General features: G+C 37.7%; 1 protein-coding gene across 3 annotated transcripts in view; it reads left to right on the top strand.

Moving 5' to 3' along the window:
• The window catches only part of Kif2a (kinesin family member 2A), a 30,756-nt gene extending 12,738 nt beyond the window's left edge, over positions 1-18,018 (top strand). For 2 of the 3 annotated variants that reach the window (XM_004623060.1, XM_004623059.1), the window contains exons 12-19: positions 218-360; positions 959-1,163; positions 1,853-1,963; positions 3,029-3,096; positions 6,670-6,820; positions 11,278-11,379; positions 14,820-14,955; positions 15,889-17,550. In XM_004623060.1, coding sequence (XP_004623117.1) covers positions 218-360; positions 959-1,163; positions 1,853-1,963; positions 3,029-3,096; positions 6,670-6,820; positions 11,278-11,379; positions 14,820-14,955; positions 15,889-15,974 — 1,002 coding nt within the window. In that variant the 3' untranslated portion in view covers positions 15,975-17,550. Of the gene's footprint in view, positions 1-217; positions 361-958; positions 1,164-1,852; positions 1,964-3,028; positions 3,097-5,702; positions 5,817-6,669; positions 6,821-11,277; positions 11,380-14,819; positions 14,956-15,888 lie in introns of all 3 variants that reach the window. The other variant, XM_004623061.3, reaches the window with a different exon arrangement.
• Positions 18,019-18,037: the final 19 nt, after the last annotated feature.

Below are 18,037 nucleotides of genomic sequence, written 5' to 3'. Positions count from 1 at the left end.
GATATTTGAAGTACATTTTTCTTTACAGCTATTATACCACAAACTATATGTACTTGCACTGTTACGTTGAAATTTATATGAATATCACTTAAAACGGTCAATGTTAAACATTCTTGTTCTAATAATTATTTTCATCTCTCAATTTTATTTCCAGATTTATTTTTATAGAACTGATTTTATAAAAACTCATTTTCTGTTTTAATACAATTTTTCATAGGTGTTTGACTTGCTAAATAGGAAAACAAAATTAAGAGTTCTAGAAGATGGAAAGCAGCAAGTACAAGTAGTTGGATTACAGGAACGGGAGGTCAAATGTGTTGAAGATGTACTGAAACTCATTGACATAGGCAACAGTTGCAGGTAAATCGCATTTTTTTTTTTAATGTATGTAGGACAGAGTCTACGGGGTCGGCAGGGTCTCACTGCACAGATCCAACTCAGTGATCCTCCTCTTTTCAGCCTCCCAAGTGTTGGCATTGCAGGTGCGTGCCACCATGCCCAGTCTCGGTTGCTTTCTCAGCGTGCCTCGGGGGCGGGGCCGGCACAGCATGTGGAGCTGGGCATCAAACCCCAGCTGCTGCACTCTGCCTAAACAGGCGCTTTAGTCTGCTGGACTATCTGGTCGGCCCTAAATCACATTTTGATTAAGGAAGGGGAACTCAGACTTTGTGGGTATGGCATGAAAACAAGGCAGAGATGTTCACTGCATTTCGGAAGTAACAATCAGTATAAAGACTTCTCACGGATTTGAATGATACAAGTCCTATTGATACCTAATGTGTTACTGCAATGTCGGATTACATGTATGACTAATTCTATTTAACTTAATTAACTCAGAGTGTCTCATTTGTGTTTAAATTAATGAAATCTGACTATGTAGATTCTTTGCTATTTTTAGTGAAAATACCATGGTTAACCAAAGTTTTTATGTACTAAGATATCCTTAATCACATTATAGAACATCCGGGCAAACATCTGCAAATGCACATTCATCTCGGAGCCATGCGGTGTTTCAGATTATTCTTAGACGGAAAGGAAAACTACATGGTAAATTTTCTCTCATCGATTTGGCTGGAAATGAACGCGGAGCCGATACTTCCAGTGCAGACAGGCAAACTAGGCTTGAAGGTGCTGAAATTAATAAAAGCCTTTTAGCACTCAAGGTAAATAAAATGTATTTAATTATAAAAGGTCTTTATATTTTGGCTTTTATTTTGTTGAACTCAGTTACAGAGTAATAGTACTAGTTTTACCTACCAGAGGTTTTGAAACTTTAGTCGTTAACCTTAAGTTAACAGATGTTACTGTACCTAGAATTTTTCCTTGCATACGTCGATTTCTTTTAGGTGGGATAAAGAACAGGAATTGGCAGGCCAAACCTGAGGCTGAAGATTCTAAGGTTCTTAAGGCCCTTAGTTATATTTTCTTGGAGAAAGCAAGCAAAGTACAGAATTGAGCTAAGGTACAGTTTCTCAGCAAAAAAAATGGGGAATGGCTTTTAAAACATTTGGCCAGGTTTCTTTTCCTTTTTCTAGAAAAGCCATGGTTGAAAAGATTACAGCAAAATATTTTATATTCTGAAATGCCACTGTAACATTTTAACTTTCTTAAGTTTTTTAATTACCTGTCACTTGTACACTAGTGATGTGTCCAGAGGTATTTTTGATAATAAGTTTTGTTTTTGTTCATTTTTAAAATAAACATTATGGGAATATTTTTACAATACTATAAATCTTAGAATTTTCGGCGCTCATCAGACCTTGTTAATTGTAAGAGACTTCTAAAATACATTACTTAAGATCACTCTTCATAAGAAAGCCTCATCAATGACACTTGCTTTCTTAATTTTCAGGAGTGCATCAGAGCCTTAGGTAGAAATAAACCTCATACTCCTTTCCGAGCAAGTAAACTCACTCAGGTGTTAAGAGATTCATTCATAGGTGAAAACTCTCGTACCTGCATGGTAAGTTTGGTTTTATTTTAATCCTGATGGAATAACTATGAGTTTCTTAGAAGTTTTTAGTATAAATTACAGTGTTTTTGAGAGATACACTGGTGTGCAAGATGTCCTGGCCTCATGTGGTGACTCATGCCTGTGACCCTGGTAACCGGGGAGGGTGAGACAGAGGGATGCCAGTTCAAGGCCAGAACGGGCAATTTAGCAAGACCTTGTCTCAAAAAGTAAAAAGGGGTAGTTCATGGGAGGACCCTGGGTTACAGGGCATATGGAAATGTGGCTGCTGACATTGTAATAGCAGAGATTGTGCTCCGTCTGCACTATATTCTACGAATTATTCTAATTTATTTAATAAATAAATGAGTTATTTCATATATGTTATCAACTAATACTTTGTAGAAATCTGTGAATTCTGCTGTATTCTAAAGATTATTAGTTTTTTGGTAATTTTAGCAAAAGTTGAGTTGACTGAACTTCTTCCACACTCTTATTTCCGCTGGTGTGGGCAGCAAGTAAAATTTTGCTCTATTTAGACTTAATTGTTACCTGTAGTTTGTCTTGTATGTGCCTCGCTCAGGAGTCAGCTAGCCCTGGGCAATCGATACGTAAACCTTGAGTGTCCCCCTCAGATGTTCTCTCCCTTCTGGGACAACTTCACTTTTCCAGCTGCTGTGATCCCTACTCCCCAACTATGTGCTTTAGTTGTTAGGCAGTACTACTGCTGTAAGTTTCTAAGGAAATTTTTTGTCCTCCTCTGTGACTGCAGCAGGGCTCGCCCTCAGGCAAATGACTGTTAGGAGCAAAACATAGGTAGGAGGAGGTGTTCAGTGCTGCTCCCATCCCCCAAATGCTTACCTTTATTTTCTGCTGGATTTTGATCTTTTTCTGGTTCCTTCAGAAAGTTATTTATATCTTAACTGGACTGTATAATTATTGTAATTATCTTAAGAGTTCAGATGTTGTTAATAAGTATCTAAATAACATTTGTAAAATTAGACCTAGATGAACTATCTGTAAGGATATTGTCTTAATTATTTGTGACATTTCACCTTTCATTTTTTCCCCCTATAGATTGCCACAATCTCTCCAGGAATGGCATCCTGTGAAAATACTCTTAATACCTTAAGATATGCAAATAGGTATGAGAAATGATAACCATTTTGAAGTCTAAAACCTAATTCTATATTAGAACAGTACATAGTATAATTAAAATATCTATCAGGGCCAATTTTAGTCTGTTCTTTGAATTTTTAAGAAAAAACTTTTATGTTTTTTAAGAAATACTTTATCATGCTTTAAAAATTAATACAAATATATTGTATAATTAGAGAAATTATTGATATCCTAGGAAAAATTGACCATTCTTCCCTAGGACATGATTATATTTTTGTTTCAATGAGTTAGATTTCATAATGTTTTAATCACATTTAATGTTAATCACATTTAAATCATGTAAATTCTTGTTACATTAAGACTGAGAGTAGTGTATATTACTTGAATTGTTTTGCTGTAAGTGAGAAATCATCGAACTGTGGACATTGTCCTTGCCAGGCAGACACTTAACGTCTCTGAGTTATATCCCTGGCCCATAAATTATATTTTGTTACTCATGTCAGTAGTGTTTCCAACTTCAAAAAACAAGTTGAGTCATTACAGATGGAAGTACAATGCATTGTAAACCATTAAAGCAATTTGTTCCTTATATGCATGAAAAGCCCCTGGAACTTTGGGCTAAGATAGGCACATTTATTCCATAGATTTCCCCCTATCCACCCCTTTGCTGCCACCTGCTTTGAATGACTGTCTATATAGTTTACAATTTTGGTTACCATAGTATATTCATGATTCTATAGTTGCTCTTTGTATCCTACTTCTGGTGTGGAAATTGTCTTAATTTTGCTCAACAAAATTAGACTCCTAGTGTCTTACACATAGGAAGAAGTACTTACTAATTATTGCTTTCTGCTATGGTATGAGGTTAGCACAAAAGTGTGACAAGATCACATCAATAAAATGCAAAGTTATAATTTGATTAAATATAACTAGTATAATAAGGTATTTGCAAAAGCAGTTTAAAGTCCATATAAACCTTAATCACTAAGCACAAAAAAACTGAATCACTTCCCTGTTGTATTTAGACTTAGAAAATCAGATTTTTGGTTTTAATCATAATGGAAATTATATTTTCTGAAAATATGAAATGTATGCACATAAAAATATTTAAAACATAATTGAGTAATTTAATAAATACTTGTAAAGTGAAAACTCCTTTCATCAGATCAGGAAATAGAGCATTACCAACTCTTCAAAAAAGTTTTTCATGTGTTCCTTTATAATAACAAATTCTCAGTAATTTGCCAAAATTCATTAATCTGTGCCATGAGCTAACCATTGTCCTGATTTCCATCAATTAGTTTAGTCATTTTCTTCATTTTTTGAGCTATGGACTCACTGTGTTGTCTAGGCTGGCTTTGAATTTATGATCTATCCAAGGATCCAAGATTAATTATAGGGACCCCTGTTCCCCCACCTAAAAATAGCTTTACCATCTGTGAATGTATCCTTGGGCATCATAGCTAGGTTTATATATTTGGATCATATCCTTAATATTTTGTATCTTTTACCTTAGTTGAAGAGATTCTAAATGGTAATGAACTTTGTTGGAAAGTATAAACCTGTTGACCTTTTATGAGATAGTAAAATATACTAGCTACTTTTAAAGTGGAGTAAGAAATTTATTGTCAAAATTTATTCCCTTTTAGAGTTATGAGTTCCGAGCTGTGCTGCTGCTTTAGATAAATGGGATTTTTATCAACTTAAAGTGCTGTTTTAACACTGTTCATAGGAGAGTGGGGAACAGCGTAGTGTGGTAGTTTCTTTGCATTTTATAAAATTAAAACAAGGGGCCAGGGAGATGGCTCAGTGGAATAAGTGCTTCCCTGGCAAACTCAAGGGCCTGAGTTCAATCCCTGCCAAAAATAAAAAATAGTTAAAAATTAAAACAGAATTCTATGTCTTAAATGGAGAAATGAAAGTCACTACTCCTAGTGTCATACACATAGGAAGTACTTACTAATTATTGCTTTCTGCTATGGAATGAGATCAGCACAAAAGTGTGACAAGATCACATCAGTAAAATGCGAAGTTATAATCTGATTAAATATAACTAGTAAAAGGTGTTGGCAAAAGTAATTTAAAGTCCATATGAACTTTAATCACTGAGCACAAAAAAACTGAATCACTTCTCAGTTGTACTTAGACTGTTTCATAGCTAATACTATTCGAGGTCCCTAAGCAGGAGTTAATTCATTACAAACCAGGGGTGCTACCTTTACATTAGTACCTAAGGAGTCCTATTTGAAGTTTGCAAAATTATTAATCCAGTAAACAAAATATTCCTGCTACTGACGACATGAGAAAATCCGATTCAGCAGGCATGTAGTTCGAGTTAGGAGCATTTCAGATTTCAGTAATGGCCTAGTTAAATTTCTAGGCAGGTTTATGAGAAAAGAAGAATACACACCAGAAAGGAAAGATTAGCTCTTCCTAGCAGGGCATCAATTAGCCTAAGAGGTTCCAAAATCTCTAAAAATTTATTGTAAAGTAATATTCTAATACATTGTTATAAAAATGGTGATACCTTTTCGAAACAAATAAAACTGAGTATTAAATGAAGACTTGAAATGTGTATTGCTGTCTTTACAAGAGCATTTTCTTTCAATTTGTTGCTGTTTTGGTGCTGCAGAGTAAAGGAGTTTGGAATTAGTCCGTCAGACATTCCCTTCTCCCAGGGCGGTGGCAGTCGCCCTGATCTTTCTCCTTCTTATGAGTATGACGACTTTTCTCCTTCGATTACCAGGTCTACCTCTTTCTGTACCTAAGATGCCTATTTTGATAGTTTTTTTAAAATTGTGCTACATATAAACATTTCATTTACTTTTGTCCTGCGCCATTTTATTTTTTCATTTCATTTCATTTGGCAGGTGGTGGTTGTACTGCATGAGCTACATTTTTATGTTTTTATTACTTGCTTTACAATGTTGATTTTAGAATTCAGGCTTCCTGTTTCTCATTTTTTTTAAAGGATGATGTCACTTTTGTGTATTTACAAAATTTACAAAAGCAAAAATATTACAGTTTTGCTTCAAATGAAGAGTTTTCTTTTATTGTGTATGCTCTTATAAATTTCCCTGCTTACAGTGAGACAGCAAGGATATTCTCGGCTTAAATTTCCCCCATATGTTAAATTTAAGTACGTGTAATCATCTTTAAAGTGGTAAACACTCATAACATTTATATACTAGAAATAAAATTTTGCAATTTTGAACATTAAAAATGCCAGAAACCTTCAAAAAAAATACCTATTTTCCTGATTTGGGCCATGACCCATTTGTGGATATAATTGTCATTCCTAACTTTTTTCTCTTCATATACTATAACTGCAACAACATTCTTTTACTTTGAAGTTCTGAATCTACATACTGTGCAAATTCTTATATACAATGATTATACTTGAAGTAATTATAAAATTGCTTCAATAAATTCCTAGAATTAAACAACCAAACATCCCCTTAGTATTGCCACAGATTTTGGCTTCTAAAGGTGACATCAGTCCTGGCGTGGTAATTGAATTGCCTTATACTGAATAGGTCACTGTTCTCTTATTCCTATGCATGAGTCATTGTTAATTTTAGATACCTATTTGTTTATAGGGTGAAAGAACTGACTGTAGATCCAACTGCCGCTGGTGATATCCGCCCAATAATGCACCATCAACCAAACCAGATTGATGATTTAGAAACGCAGTGGGGTGTGGGGAGTTCCCCCCAGAGAGATGATCTAAAACTTCTTTGTGAACAAAATGTGAGTGGCATAGTTGTGATTGATCTGATTTTAGTTTGTTGTATTAGTAGCAAAACTTAATTGAAAATTCGTCTAAATCAGAAATGAGCAAACTACCCTGTGCCAACCATGTTTTTACAAATACATTTTTATAGGAATGTAGCCATGCTTATTCATGTAAATATTGTGTTAAATGGGATGGATGCTTTTGTACTATAGCAGGAGTGATCCTGTCTGTACGGCTCATAAACCCAAACCCTCTACTTTTGTGGTTTCCCAACCTCCTGATCAGAACTTTCTTTCAGATTTCATAACTATTAAAGTTTTAATAAGTAATAAAAAAGCAAATTTAAGAATTATACGTGTGTCTTACGTAAAGTTTAAGAAGAAATGAACTGGGCTGGGCATGGTAGTGCATGCCTGTAATCCTAGCACTCAAGAGGCTGAGGCAGGAGGATCAGGACCAGTTCAAGCCCAGCCTGAACTACAAAGTGAGACCCTGTCTTAAAGAAAAAAGAACTATGGACATAAGCATACTAGGTGTTTTGGTGTTTGTTTTGTTTTGTTTTTTGAGACACGGTCTTACTCCGTTCAGGGTGGCCTTGAACTCACTGTGACCCAGGCTAGGCTTGTACTAAGGGCAGTCCTCCTGCCTTGGCCTCTGGAGGGCTGGGGTTATAGAACTGGGCCTTTACACCTGGTAGCCATCCATATTAAAAGGGTATATGAACTGTTTAAAACTTAAACATAACAAAGTGCCAGTATCTGTTAAATCAAGTTGTTTTCTATGTATCTGAAATATGTCTATTTTATAATTGAAACTTTTTTCATATATATATATATATATATATACCAACTTTATAAGGACAGAAAAATATAAAATATGAGCACAAATAATGCACACTTGTACACAAGAGGTCTTCTGTCTGTAAGAGGTAATTATGTTGGTGTTTAACTTCATTTTAAAAATGTAACCAGGCATGGTGGTGCATGCCTGTAATTCCAGCACTTGGAAAGCTCATGTAGGAGGATTGCTATAAGTTGAGGCAAGCTTTGGCTACATAGTAAGTTCAAGGCCAGTTTGAAATACATTGTGAGACTCTGTCTCAAAAAAAAAGCAATAATTAGGCTGGGCATGGTGGCTCACACCTATAGTCCTAGTTCTTGGGAAGCTGAGGCAAGAGGAGTGCTGTGGGTTTGAGGCTGGCCTGAACTGCATAGTGAAGTCTTCTCAAAAAGACCAAAAAAAAAAAAAAAAAGCAATAATAACAAAACCAAAAAAAGTGTGTTCTAATAATAAACTTAAAGTTTTGGGCCAGTGAGATAGCTCAGCAGTTTAAAGTACCTGCTTAGGCAAGCACACAAGGACCTCGGTTCGATCCCCAACACCACATGCCACGCCAGCCCTGCCTACAGGGTGGGCTGAGCCAGTCACAAAAATGAATAAATAAACTTACGGCTTTTACTAGTTTCTCTCATATGTATTGGTAAGCATTTTACTTTTCGGATGTAATCTTTATAGTTTAATGTGATAGGTGCTATAATTCTTACTCTATAATTGATATTCTAAGAGTTTAAGTAATTTGACCAAGATTATACAGATGGTAAGTGCCAAAGCCAGATTGAAACCTAGATATTTTTGTACCAGAGCAAAAGTTTTATTTCAGGTAAACTGACTTGCCACCTGCAAATTCCAAAATATTCTAGAATGACAAATGAACATGGTACTGTTCGTTACCGTGTTCTGTATCACTGTCCACTACTACAGCTGGGCTGAAAACAGCTGTTCTCAACCATGTGTGGAGACATTTTGGGTGTCAGATCTGAGGTGATTCTGCCTCGTAGACAGAGGTCAAGGATGCTGCTGAGCACTTAAGCAGTGCACAGGACAGTATTCCACCCCCACCTCCGACCACACAAATTCCAGTGCCTCAAAGATCAGGGAAACCTAATTGAAAAGAACAGTTCTAAATTTTAAACCATGGCGGCAACAGCCAATTCTGTCTCCTGTTGCCCCAGGTTTTGAAAGAGACCAGTTGTTCTTAGAATACTCAAAGTAAACTTTGCATTGTACCTAGATATGGTATCTCGCAGAGACGCACAAAAGCAGAGTAAGACAGGCACTCCCTGCAGCAGAGCTTTACATTTTATTCTTGCATTTGTTGAGCTTTTGCAGAGCCTTAATTTGGAGAGATTGGCTAGATGATCAGGAATAATCTGGGGATTTTAACTGTCATCAGTGTTTACAGCTTTCGTGTTACAGAAAGTGCATTGCTTTACCATCTTCGGGGAACTTGCCTTGAGATGGTGCAGCATTAGTTGAGATATTATGCATGTGAGTGTATTCTTGGAAAGGTAAATCGAACCCAGAGTAGGTAAAGATGGACTAGCATCTGAGACCTACCCTAGAAATAAAACTAAATACAAGTCAGTGGATATTCAAGTGCATAGAATTCCAGAAGAAGAAAACACTTAAGAGACAATTTTTATAGTAGACTATGTAAAGTAATAGCTTGCATAGTAACTTGAAGCAAAGGAAACCTTTGCTTGGATTGATGGGGAGTTTGTGAGAAAAAGTGAGTAAACACATGCTGAGTGCGTTTTTGTCAGAGAGGGAGAGACTGTATGAGGACATGGCAGCACATCCTGATGGAAAGCACATGTGTGTTTTCTCAGAGAAAGTCTGATTATATACACGTTCAAGAATGAAAGAGCCAAATGTCTACTTAATATTTAATGTAAGTTAAAATTTATATATTTGTTTTGAATCATATTATCTTATTTGAAAAGTAGAGCTTTTCTGCTCATATTGTACAAAACAAATTGACTTCTGCATGGTTGTCTCCATCACTAACACCATATTTTGAGAAAATAAAGTAATTCTTCAGGCACTGGATTGGGAAGGAAACTTCAAAAACAAAGTTAAGGCAGAAAAGTTTGACTTGATGTAAGACTAAAATAATCATATGTTGTATGTATGTATATGTGTGTGTACCACATATGCACATGCTTGTTTCCTGTCACTGACAAAATAGAAGTGTGAGTTGTCAGTTCACATTTCTGAGTGAGGCATGGTCGTAACACTTGTAATCTCAGCACTCTAGGAGACTGAGGCAGGGGGATCACAAATTCCAGCCAAGTGTAGGTAGTTAAAATAGGAGAGACTATCTCAAAACAGAAAAAAAATTCAGATTTTTCTATATTGTTGAAAACAGTGGCACACACCTATAATATCAGCTACAGTATCCAGGAGGCTGAAGCACAAGGCTCACTGCAGTACAGGAGTCAGCAGCGTTTGGATAACCTGAACAACATAGTGAGCCACTCTGTCTCTTAAAAAAAAACCCTGTAAAAAGCTGGTAAGAAAATAAGATTTAGTGAGAGTTGCTTCTTCACAACACTAATAGTGACTGTCATGAACAACTTACTTTTACATCGCTTAAAAATACCATCTTTACATTTTCAGTGGATTAAAGTGCCTGCAAGCAGGCACAGGGGCTGGGGGTTCGATCCCCGGGGCATGCTGAGATAGCAATTGAGACTGGGCGTAGGGGTGGGCGCCTGTAATCCCAGCACTTGGGAGGCTATAAACAGGCAGATCGCTGAGTCCAATCTAGTAGTGAGACCCTGAGCACCCTGTAGACCCTTCCCTAAAATTAAAAAAAAAAAAAAAAAAACTTGTTAATAGAGGTCCATGTCTGTAATCCCAGCTACAGGCAAAATAGAAGGTAAGCTTGTAAAACTTTGTAAGACTCTGCCTCAAAATTTAAAAGAACTTTTGAAATGGACTAGGAGTATAGTTCAAAGTGAAGGCCCTGCGCTCCAGCCACTGTATTGCAGCAGAAGTAAAGAATGTGAAGCATCCATATGTGCTTCTCAGCTTAACGGTGGGGTTACATGCAGATAAATCCATCATACTTTGAAAATACTGTAAGTCAAGAATACATTTACTACACCTAACTGCCCAACACCATAGAGAAGGAGCAGCACAGTACACTGTATGGTCTCAGTTATTTTCCCTGTGGCTGTGGCTTGCTGGTACTATCCAGCATCACAGGGGAGTACTACAAGGAAAGATCAGAATTCACAATGTTTCTGAATGCATTTTGCTTTCATGCTAATGTAGTCAGAAAATTTTAAGTCCAACCATCAATATGAAGGAACTGCTATATTTCTGGTTATTTACAACTTGCGATGAACATATATATGAAAAATTGAAGTCTAACATAACAAAAGAGACTGCTTTTGTTATGATGATTATGCAGTAAAGCCTAAAGTGAAAATTTCTGGGCTGGGGAGATGGCTCAGTGGAATAAGCGCTTCCCTGGCAAGCACAAGGGCCTGAGTTCAATCCCTGGTGCCGCCAAAAAAAAATGAAGTGAGAACTCTAAAGTGAAAATTTCTGTTTGCTCTCACATGTTAAAAGTTTGGATTGAACTACCGAGAGTTATTTAATTCTTAAAACATTCTACTTTCAGGAAGAAGAGGTTTCTCCACAGTTGTTTACTTTCCATGAAGCTGTGTCACAAATGGTAGAAATGGAGGAGCAGGTTGTGGAAGATCACAGGGCAGTATTCCAGGTAAAGTAAGAAAGGATCTTTTGTCAGGATATTTCTTGAGATATATTAACCACACATATGAGCATGTGTATCTTAGCACATATGACATGGCAATTATTTTTCCCTATACTATTTATTTATAGAATGGTAACCCCAAACACTTCCCTGCAGCATGCTAAAAGATGTACTGTAGGTACAACCTGTGTGTGTCTTTCCTTGATGTTGGCAGTTCATTTTTGGAAATGAGTTGAACTGCCCACTGCTACTTTCTTTGTGAGGCTAGTTTATTTCACAGCAGTAAAAAATATCTCTTTGGGGCTGGTGAGATGGCTCAGTGGTCTAAAGGTCTAAAGCACCTACTTAGAACAAGCTTAGCAAAGCACAGGGACTGCGGTTCAATCCCCCAGCACCACATGCCAGTCAGCCCCGCCCCCTGGTGGGCTGAGCTGGCCACACACACACACACACACACACACACACATAAATAAATAAATAAAAAGATTTAAAAAAAAAATATCTCTTTAAAGGGTTATGGAGCAGTTGAGGAAGTAATAGTCTTTGTGGACGAGAAAGACTACCTTGGGAGATGGAGAAACACTTCTTAAGCTGATCTGTGAGCAGGAGGTTGAGTGAAAGGTGCCTCTTTCTGAAGCGCTAGCTCCTTAGATATTTATCTCTAACCAAGTATTTTTATAAGTTGGGTGCAGTGACTTAAAACTGTAATCCCAGCTGTTTGAAAGGCTGAAGCAGAATGGATGCAAGTTAGAGGTGAGCCAGACAACTTAGGGAAACCCTGTCTCAAAAAATATTTCAAGGAAAGGTAAGAATGTAGCTCAGGATATAGTATTATATGTGTGAGAGGCTCTGGGTGCATTGCTCAATAAGGCAAAGAATAAAATACTTATACTTTAGTCCCTTTCTCTCCTGTTTTTGTTTGGTTTGGTTTATTTATTTATTTTTAAGTACTGTATGTTACCCAGGCAGGCTTCTACACGTAAGCAATCCATTTGCCTTGGCCTCCTGAGTATGGGGACCACAGGTCACTGTGCCCAGCTGCCATGTATTTTCAACACACTATTCTGGATGTCAGTATTCATGAGGGAAGTAAAGATAACATTTGACGTCTTTGTAAAGACTACTGTCAGCTTGACTGTATTACCCCCACCTTCATTTCTCTTGCTGATGTGAAGGAAAAAATTGAGCAATAACTGTCTTCTTTATTGGCATATCTTTTCTGTTGTTGAAGAAAGTCTTTATAAATGAAAGTAAAGCACCTCAGCTTTGTCTTCATCCAATTCATATTGGAGTCCTTCATCCAAGCACCTGGATAAAGGACTCCAATATGAAAGAAAACATGTTATTTCAAATTAGGACGTATGTTCATTAGAAGTTTAGGGCTTTAATCAAGCCCTTATCGTGAGACTCTCTTTAGAGGCCTACGTGTTTAGGACTAGGGAGATAACTCAGTGGCATAAGCAACCTGCCTGGCAAATGCAAGCTCTTGAGTTTCATCCCTGGCACCCAAGAGTCTCCATAGAATCAGTTGAGAACAGACACTTGTAATGTAACTGTTGTTTCTGCCCTTTTGGAACAGGATATTGTATACAAACCATGATTTCTCCGTCACATTTACAGATAAAGTCTTCAAATTTATTGGCATAACTAGATATTCTGACTTACAATCTAGTGACTGGTTTTTCTCCTATTGAATATATTGTTCTTCTGTACTGTGGTCTGCCATTTTTCAAAATAAGGTTCTGTTACATAAGTGTGTAGCTGAATAAAAAAAAAATGTGTATGCTTATGTTTTCTGATACATGTAAGTTTTCTCATACATACCTGTCTAGGTTAACCACTTCTGTCTGGTGATATAGTCTAGTTGTAATTAGCCATTAAAGTGAGTTGATGTTTGGAAAAGTGAAGTTATATGCACCCTAAAAACCTAGAGCACTTATTTTCAAGTCCAAAAACCTTAAATTCAGTACTATGTGCTCTTGTTGATAAAATTGCCAAAAAATGAAATTTATTGGTTCCACATAGCTAAAATCAATTAAGACTGAAGGAATTCCTTGACACACTTATGAAAGTGAGTAGCTACTATTTGTTGGCTCTGCTTACTTTTCTGAAGCTATTGTGTTAGCTTTCCAGTGCTGGGACAAAACACTTTACATACATAGTTTAAAGGTGGTAGTTTGTTTGGCTCACAGTTCCCAAGGTTTCCGTTCATGAGTGACCGACTCCATTGCTTCAGTCCTTTGCTGAGGCAGAAACATGGCAGGGTGAGGTGAAGGAAAGCTGCTCACAAGGAGCAGTCAGGAGCCAGAGTGAGGAGGGAAGAGCTAGGAAAGAAGGGGCCAAGGACCAGAAAGTCCCCAGGTCACGCCACTACAGTCACTCCCTGCCACTAGGCCCACATCCTTTTCTCTATCACTTGCCAGAACAACATCAAACTATGATCCCATCAGTGGATTTATCTAGAAGGCAAAGTCCTCCTGATCCAGTCACTTCTCTAGGCTCTGCCTTTGCACGTCACCGCACTGGACTTGAGCTCTCAATGCATGAGTCTTTGGGAGGTACTGATAAGTGAAAGCCGTAACAGCTATCCATTGGTCCCTTACAGTCACAGTAATTTTGAAGAATGTTTAGTGTTTAGGCCTTGCTTGGTGACTGTGATATTGTTAGTCCATTTTCTGTTGCTAACGGCATAGTACCACAGTCTGGGTAAGTTACAAAGATAGGTGCATTTGGCTCACAGTGCTGGTCCAGTATTTGAAGGACCCCGTCTGTGATAGCCTTGTTGCTGTAGAGTCCCAAAGCAGCACAGGATGTCATAAGGGGAAGGATGGAATAATGTTTCCATGTGTCTATATTCTGCTTTCTCTCTTCATGTAAAGCCACCAAAATTCAACTAAAAGGCATTCTACCTCAACATTCTGATTGCTTCCCAAAGGCCCCACCCCTGCGCCCTATAATTATGTTACGTTTGCACCTGTACAGTAGGGATTAAACTCCAACATGAGTTTCCCAGGGGACTGGCCACGTTCGTACCATCGTAGATCCCAGGCAGATGTTGGTCCCAGATGTCCTGTGAGTGCTAGGCTCTCAACTCCCATCATCTTCCTCAATAGCTTTGGTATGTGTAGTCTTCCCTTGTCTCAGGGGCAGCTGTTGAGGTTTTAAGTACAACTCTGCTCTTTCGTATCTGCTTGATTCATTGCTTCCCCCAGGATCCTCACCCAGAGCCACTCAGGTTGAATAAAGCCCATCTTTATGGGCTCATTGTATTCAATGTGTGTTTTGTGTTTTTTTGAGTTTAAGGAAATAAATTTTACTGTTTGAATACAAATGATTTATTTCTATTAATATTTTAGAGACTATCTCAAGTATGTGTGAATATATTTATTTATAAATTGATATCCTTGATAATGAGGCTCACTGAAGTCCTGAACGGTCTTTTTTAGGAATCGATCCGATGGTTAGAAGATGAAAAGGCTCTGCTGGAGATGACTGAGGAAGTAGACTACGATGTAGACTCATACGCGACACAACTTGAAGCTATTCTTGAGCAAAAAATAGACATTTTAACTGAACTGCGGGGTAATTCTTTTTTAATCTTTGTTGGGTATGAAATCTGCTTGGTGTTGGGGTGTATACAATGAAAGGCTTTCATTTCTGCAATGAAGTTACAGGCTGTGTTTACCACCTTCTTTCCAGAGGAACGAAGGCAGACCATTGTGGTTTTGTTTTTTGTTTAACATAAAAGAGTATTATTTCAAGTTCTCTCTAGCTTTCTTTTTCTTTTGAGAAGATGAAGATACCTTAAGGTTAAGGGGGCAGGGGCAAAACAAAAATCCAGAGAAAGAAGGAAAAGTGTATGTAAACACACTTGCTAGTTTTATGTGGAATGAGTAGAAATACCTGTTTTACAGTTTAGACAATTTTCCTTTTAGACATTACTGTATATTTTAGAGTCTGCCTCTACTCCCAAAAGGATTCAAGTTAATTGCAACTGAATGCTGTAAAATGTCCCAACAGAAGGAAAATTGATAGATATAGAAAATAGGTATTTGTTGGTATGGTGGAACATGTTTGTAATCCCAGCTGTTCTAAAAGTTCAGACGGGAGGATTGCACAACCCACACTACCCTTGACCAACTTAGGGAGACCCTGTCAAAATAAATTTTAAACTACACTTGGGGGATTCAGTTTAGCAGTGGTGTGCTTGCCTGGCATGTGCAGAGAGAACCAGGCAGGAGGGAGGAGGGGATCTGTAATGGACCTATTGCCGTAGTTGAGCACTGTATTTGAGTGAGGCTGTAGCCCGTGGTGGTGACAGCACACATGCTGCAGAGGGTCGTTTGTATCATCGAAGACTCTGAAAGGTTTGCCATCACTGCTCTAGACCATGTGAAATGAAGGGGAAAATACAAAATTACTGTGAAACAGAGCCAACTTAATAGGACCTAGAAAGTTGCATGCTGTGTAGCATATAATACAATATTTACACTCCTGTTCTTTTGTTTTTCCAAGATAAAGTGAAATCTTTCCGTGCAGCTCTACAAGAAGAAGAACAAGCTAGCAAGCAGATTAATCCGAAAAGACCCCGTGCCCTTTAAATTGGTGTTTGCTGCTGAAGGATCCCCCGAACCCTCAGTGCGGAAAGTGTTTCAGCTGTCAGGGCTGTTAGAAAAAGTTTGAAATTCTAAGTGTCTGTGGAAAATGTCTTGTCCTTCACCTAAATGACATTTCAATTTTGTGAAAGACTCCTTTGTCTACTTCTAGTCCAGGGGGTAAAACCAGGATTTGGGATTAGTGAAGCATTTTGCTTCACTATTCTTCAAATGGTGATTTACTTTTGGAGATCCTTGGCAGTTTTATTTTCTATATGAAGTTAAGATTGTGGACCTGACCCGGAGGTTGATAGTAGGGAGAAGCCACAGCATTTCCTTGTAACTCAGTTCAATTTCGTAGCAAGACTGAGCAGTTTTAAATCCTGAGTGCATGCATACCTCATCAGTGACTGTACATACCTTGCCTACTCCTAAAGACAGCTGTGCTCACCTCTTCTTGCTCTGTGCCTTGACCAAGGCGACTGACCCTAAATTTCTGAAGCACAGCCAAGATAAATTACATTCCTTATTTGTCTGTAAATTACCTTTATTGTGTGTACATTTTTACTGTATTTGAGACATTTTTTGTGTGACTAGTTAATTTTGCAGGATGTGCCATATCATTGAACGGAACTAAGTCTGTGACAGTGGACATAGCTGCTGGACCATTCCATCTTATATGTAAAGAAATCGGGAATTATGATTTTAAAACCATATAACGTGATTATAATTTTCTTAGCATTTTCTTTGTAAAAAACTAAAATATAAACTAGTTGGTGTATAATAAAAAGTAATGAAATTCTGAGAAGAGTTTTATCTTAGGATAATGCATATATATGCAGTGTGTGTGCCAGTGTGGTATTAACAAGACTATTTGGTCCTTACAGATACCATTACTTAAGGTGACCTGTTCATTAGCATCCCAGAATACACCTTTTTGATGTACTGTTAAAGGAAATTGGCTTCTGATGCATGAACATTTACATGTACATTGAAAGTAGTCCATAATAGAGGTTAGTTTAAGCCCAGTGTAGACAGTATGTAATTCCCTGGAAAAAGAATTAAGCTGAGAGTTTGCCTTGCCTTAATAGGCAGATCCAACCCAAGCTCCATTCAGTACCTAATACGTGATGTGTCAGCATGACTTGGTGAGAACCACTGGATTTTCACCAGTAGACGGGTGGGAAGGTATGCTATTCTTTAAATGGCAGTACTTATTTTTTACAGTTTGCTACTCCAAGGAAGAAAAACTGGCCATTTTGCATGTAAATACTTTGAAGAGATTTATATCTCTCTAGGAGTTTTCCCTGAGTTCCCAAGACAGTCCAGGAGTAGATTAACAAAAGATCTTCTATGATACTTAGTTTGGATTTACTCCAGGGAATGTCTAGCTCGTTCATGAGCCAAAGGGAAGCAATGATAGAGAGCCATATGAGCCAGATTGTTGAATTCACTGTTCATAAAACATAGAGGGTAGCTGTGGGATATCTTATTACCATGGTGAAAAGCTCTGTAAACATAAAATCTAAAACAAATGTAGATTTTTCACAGGATGCTTATTAATAAATGAAGTCTATGGAATGAATTTAGAGATAATTTCCTTCAATACAATCGCCTTTGTTTGGAAGGGACTCAGGTTTTCTTGCAGTTGTAAGATATACTTTTATCTGTGTTTATTTCAAAGACAACAGGAGGAATAGAGAACTGTTACTATTGACCTTGCAGAGGCTCTTTAAGAATTTCCAGACCACCAATCTGAAGGGCAGTAGAATCTGTGAACTTGCTTATTTGAAGCACAGCAGAGTAGCATTATGGTTACTTACACCAGGGTACTATCTCTGGCAGGTCTCTTTACAGCCAGTAGGCTGCCTTATACTGTGCTGGCTTCATCCTGATCCACAGTCAGAGTATTTTAGAAATTGATACCAGACGAGATCTCCAGAGGCAGTATATCAGTCTTCAAGCTTTTCAGATCAGGAAACTGAAGATTAGAAGGACTAACACTCCATGCAGTAAACTTTGTGGGGTGAAAGGAAACCACCCAGGAAAGCCGAGTTGAACCACTATTT

The sequence above is a fragment of the Octodon degus genome, unplaced genomic scaffold (genome assembly GCF_000260255.1).
Source record: "Octodon degus isolate 3935 unplaced genomic scaffold, OctDeg1.0 scaffold00001, whole genome shotgun sequence".
NCBI lineage: Eukaryota > Metazoa > Chordata > Mammalia > Rodentia > Octodontidae > Octodon > Octodon degus.
This window is presented reverse-complemented; position numbering and strand designations above follow the sequence as displayed.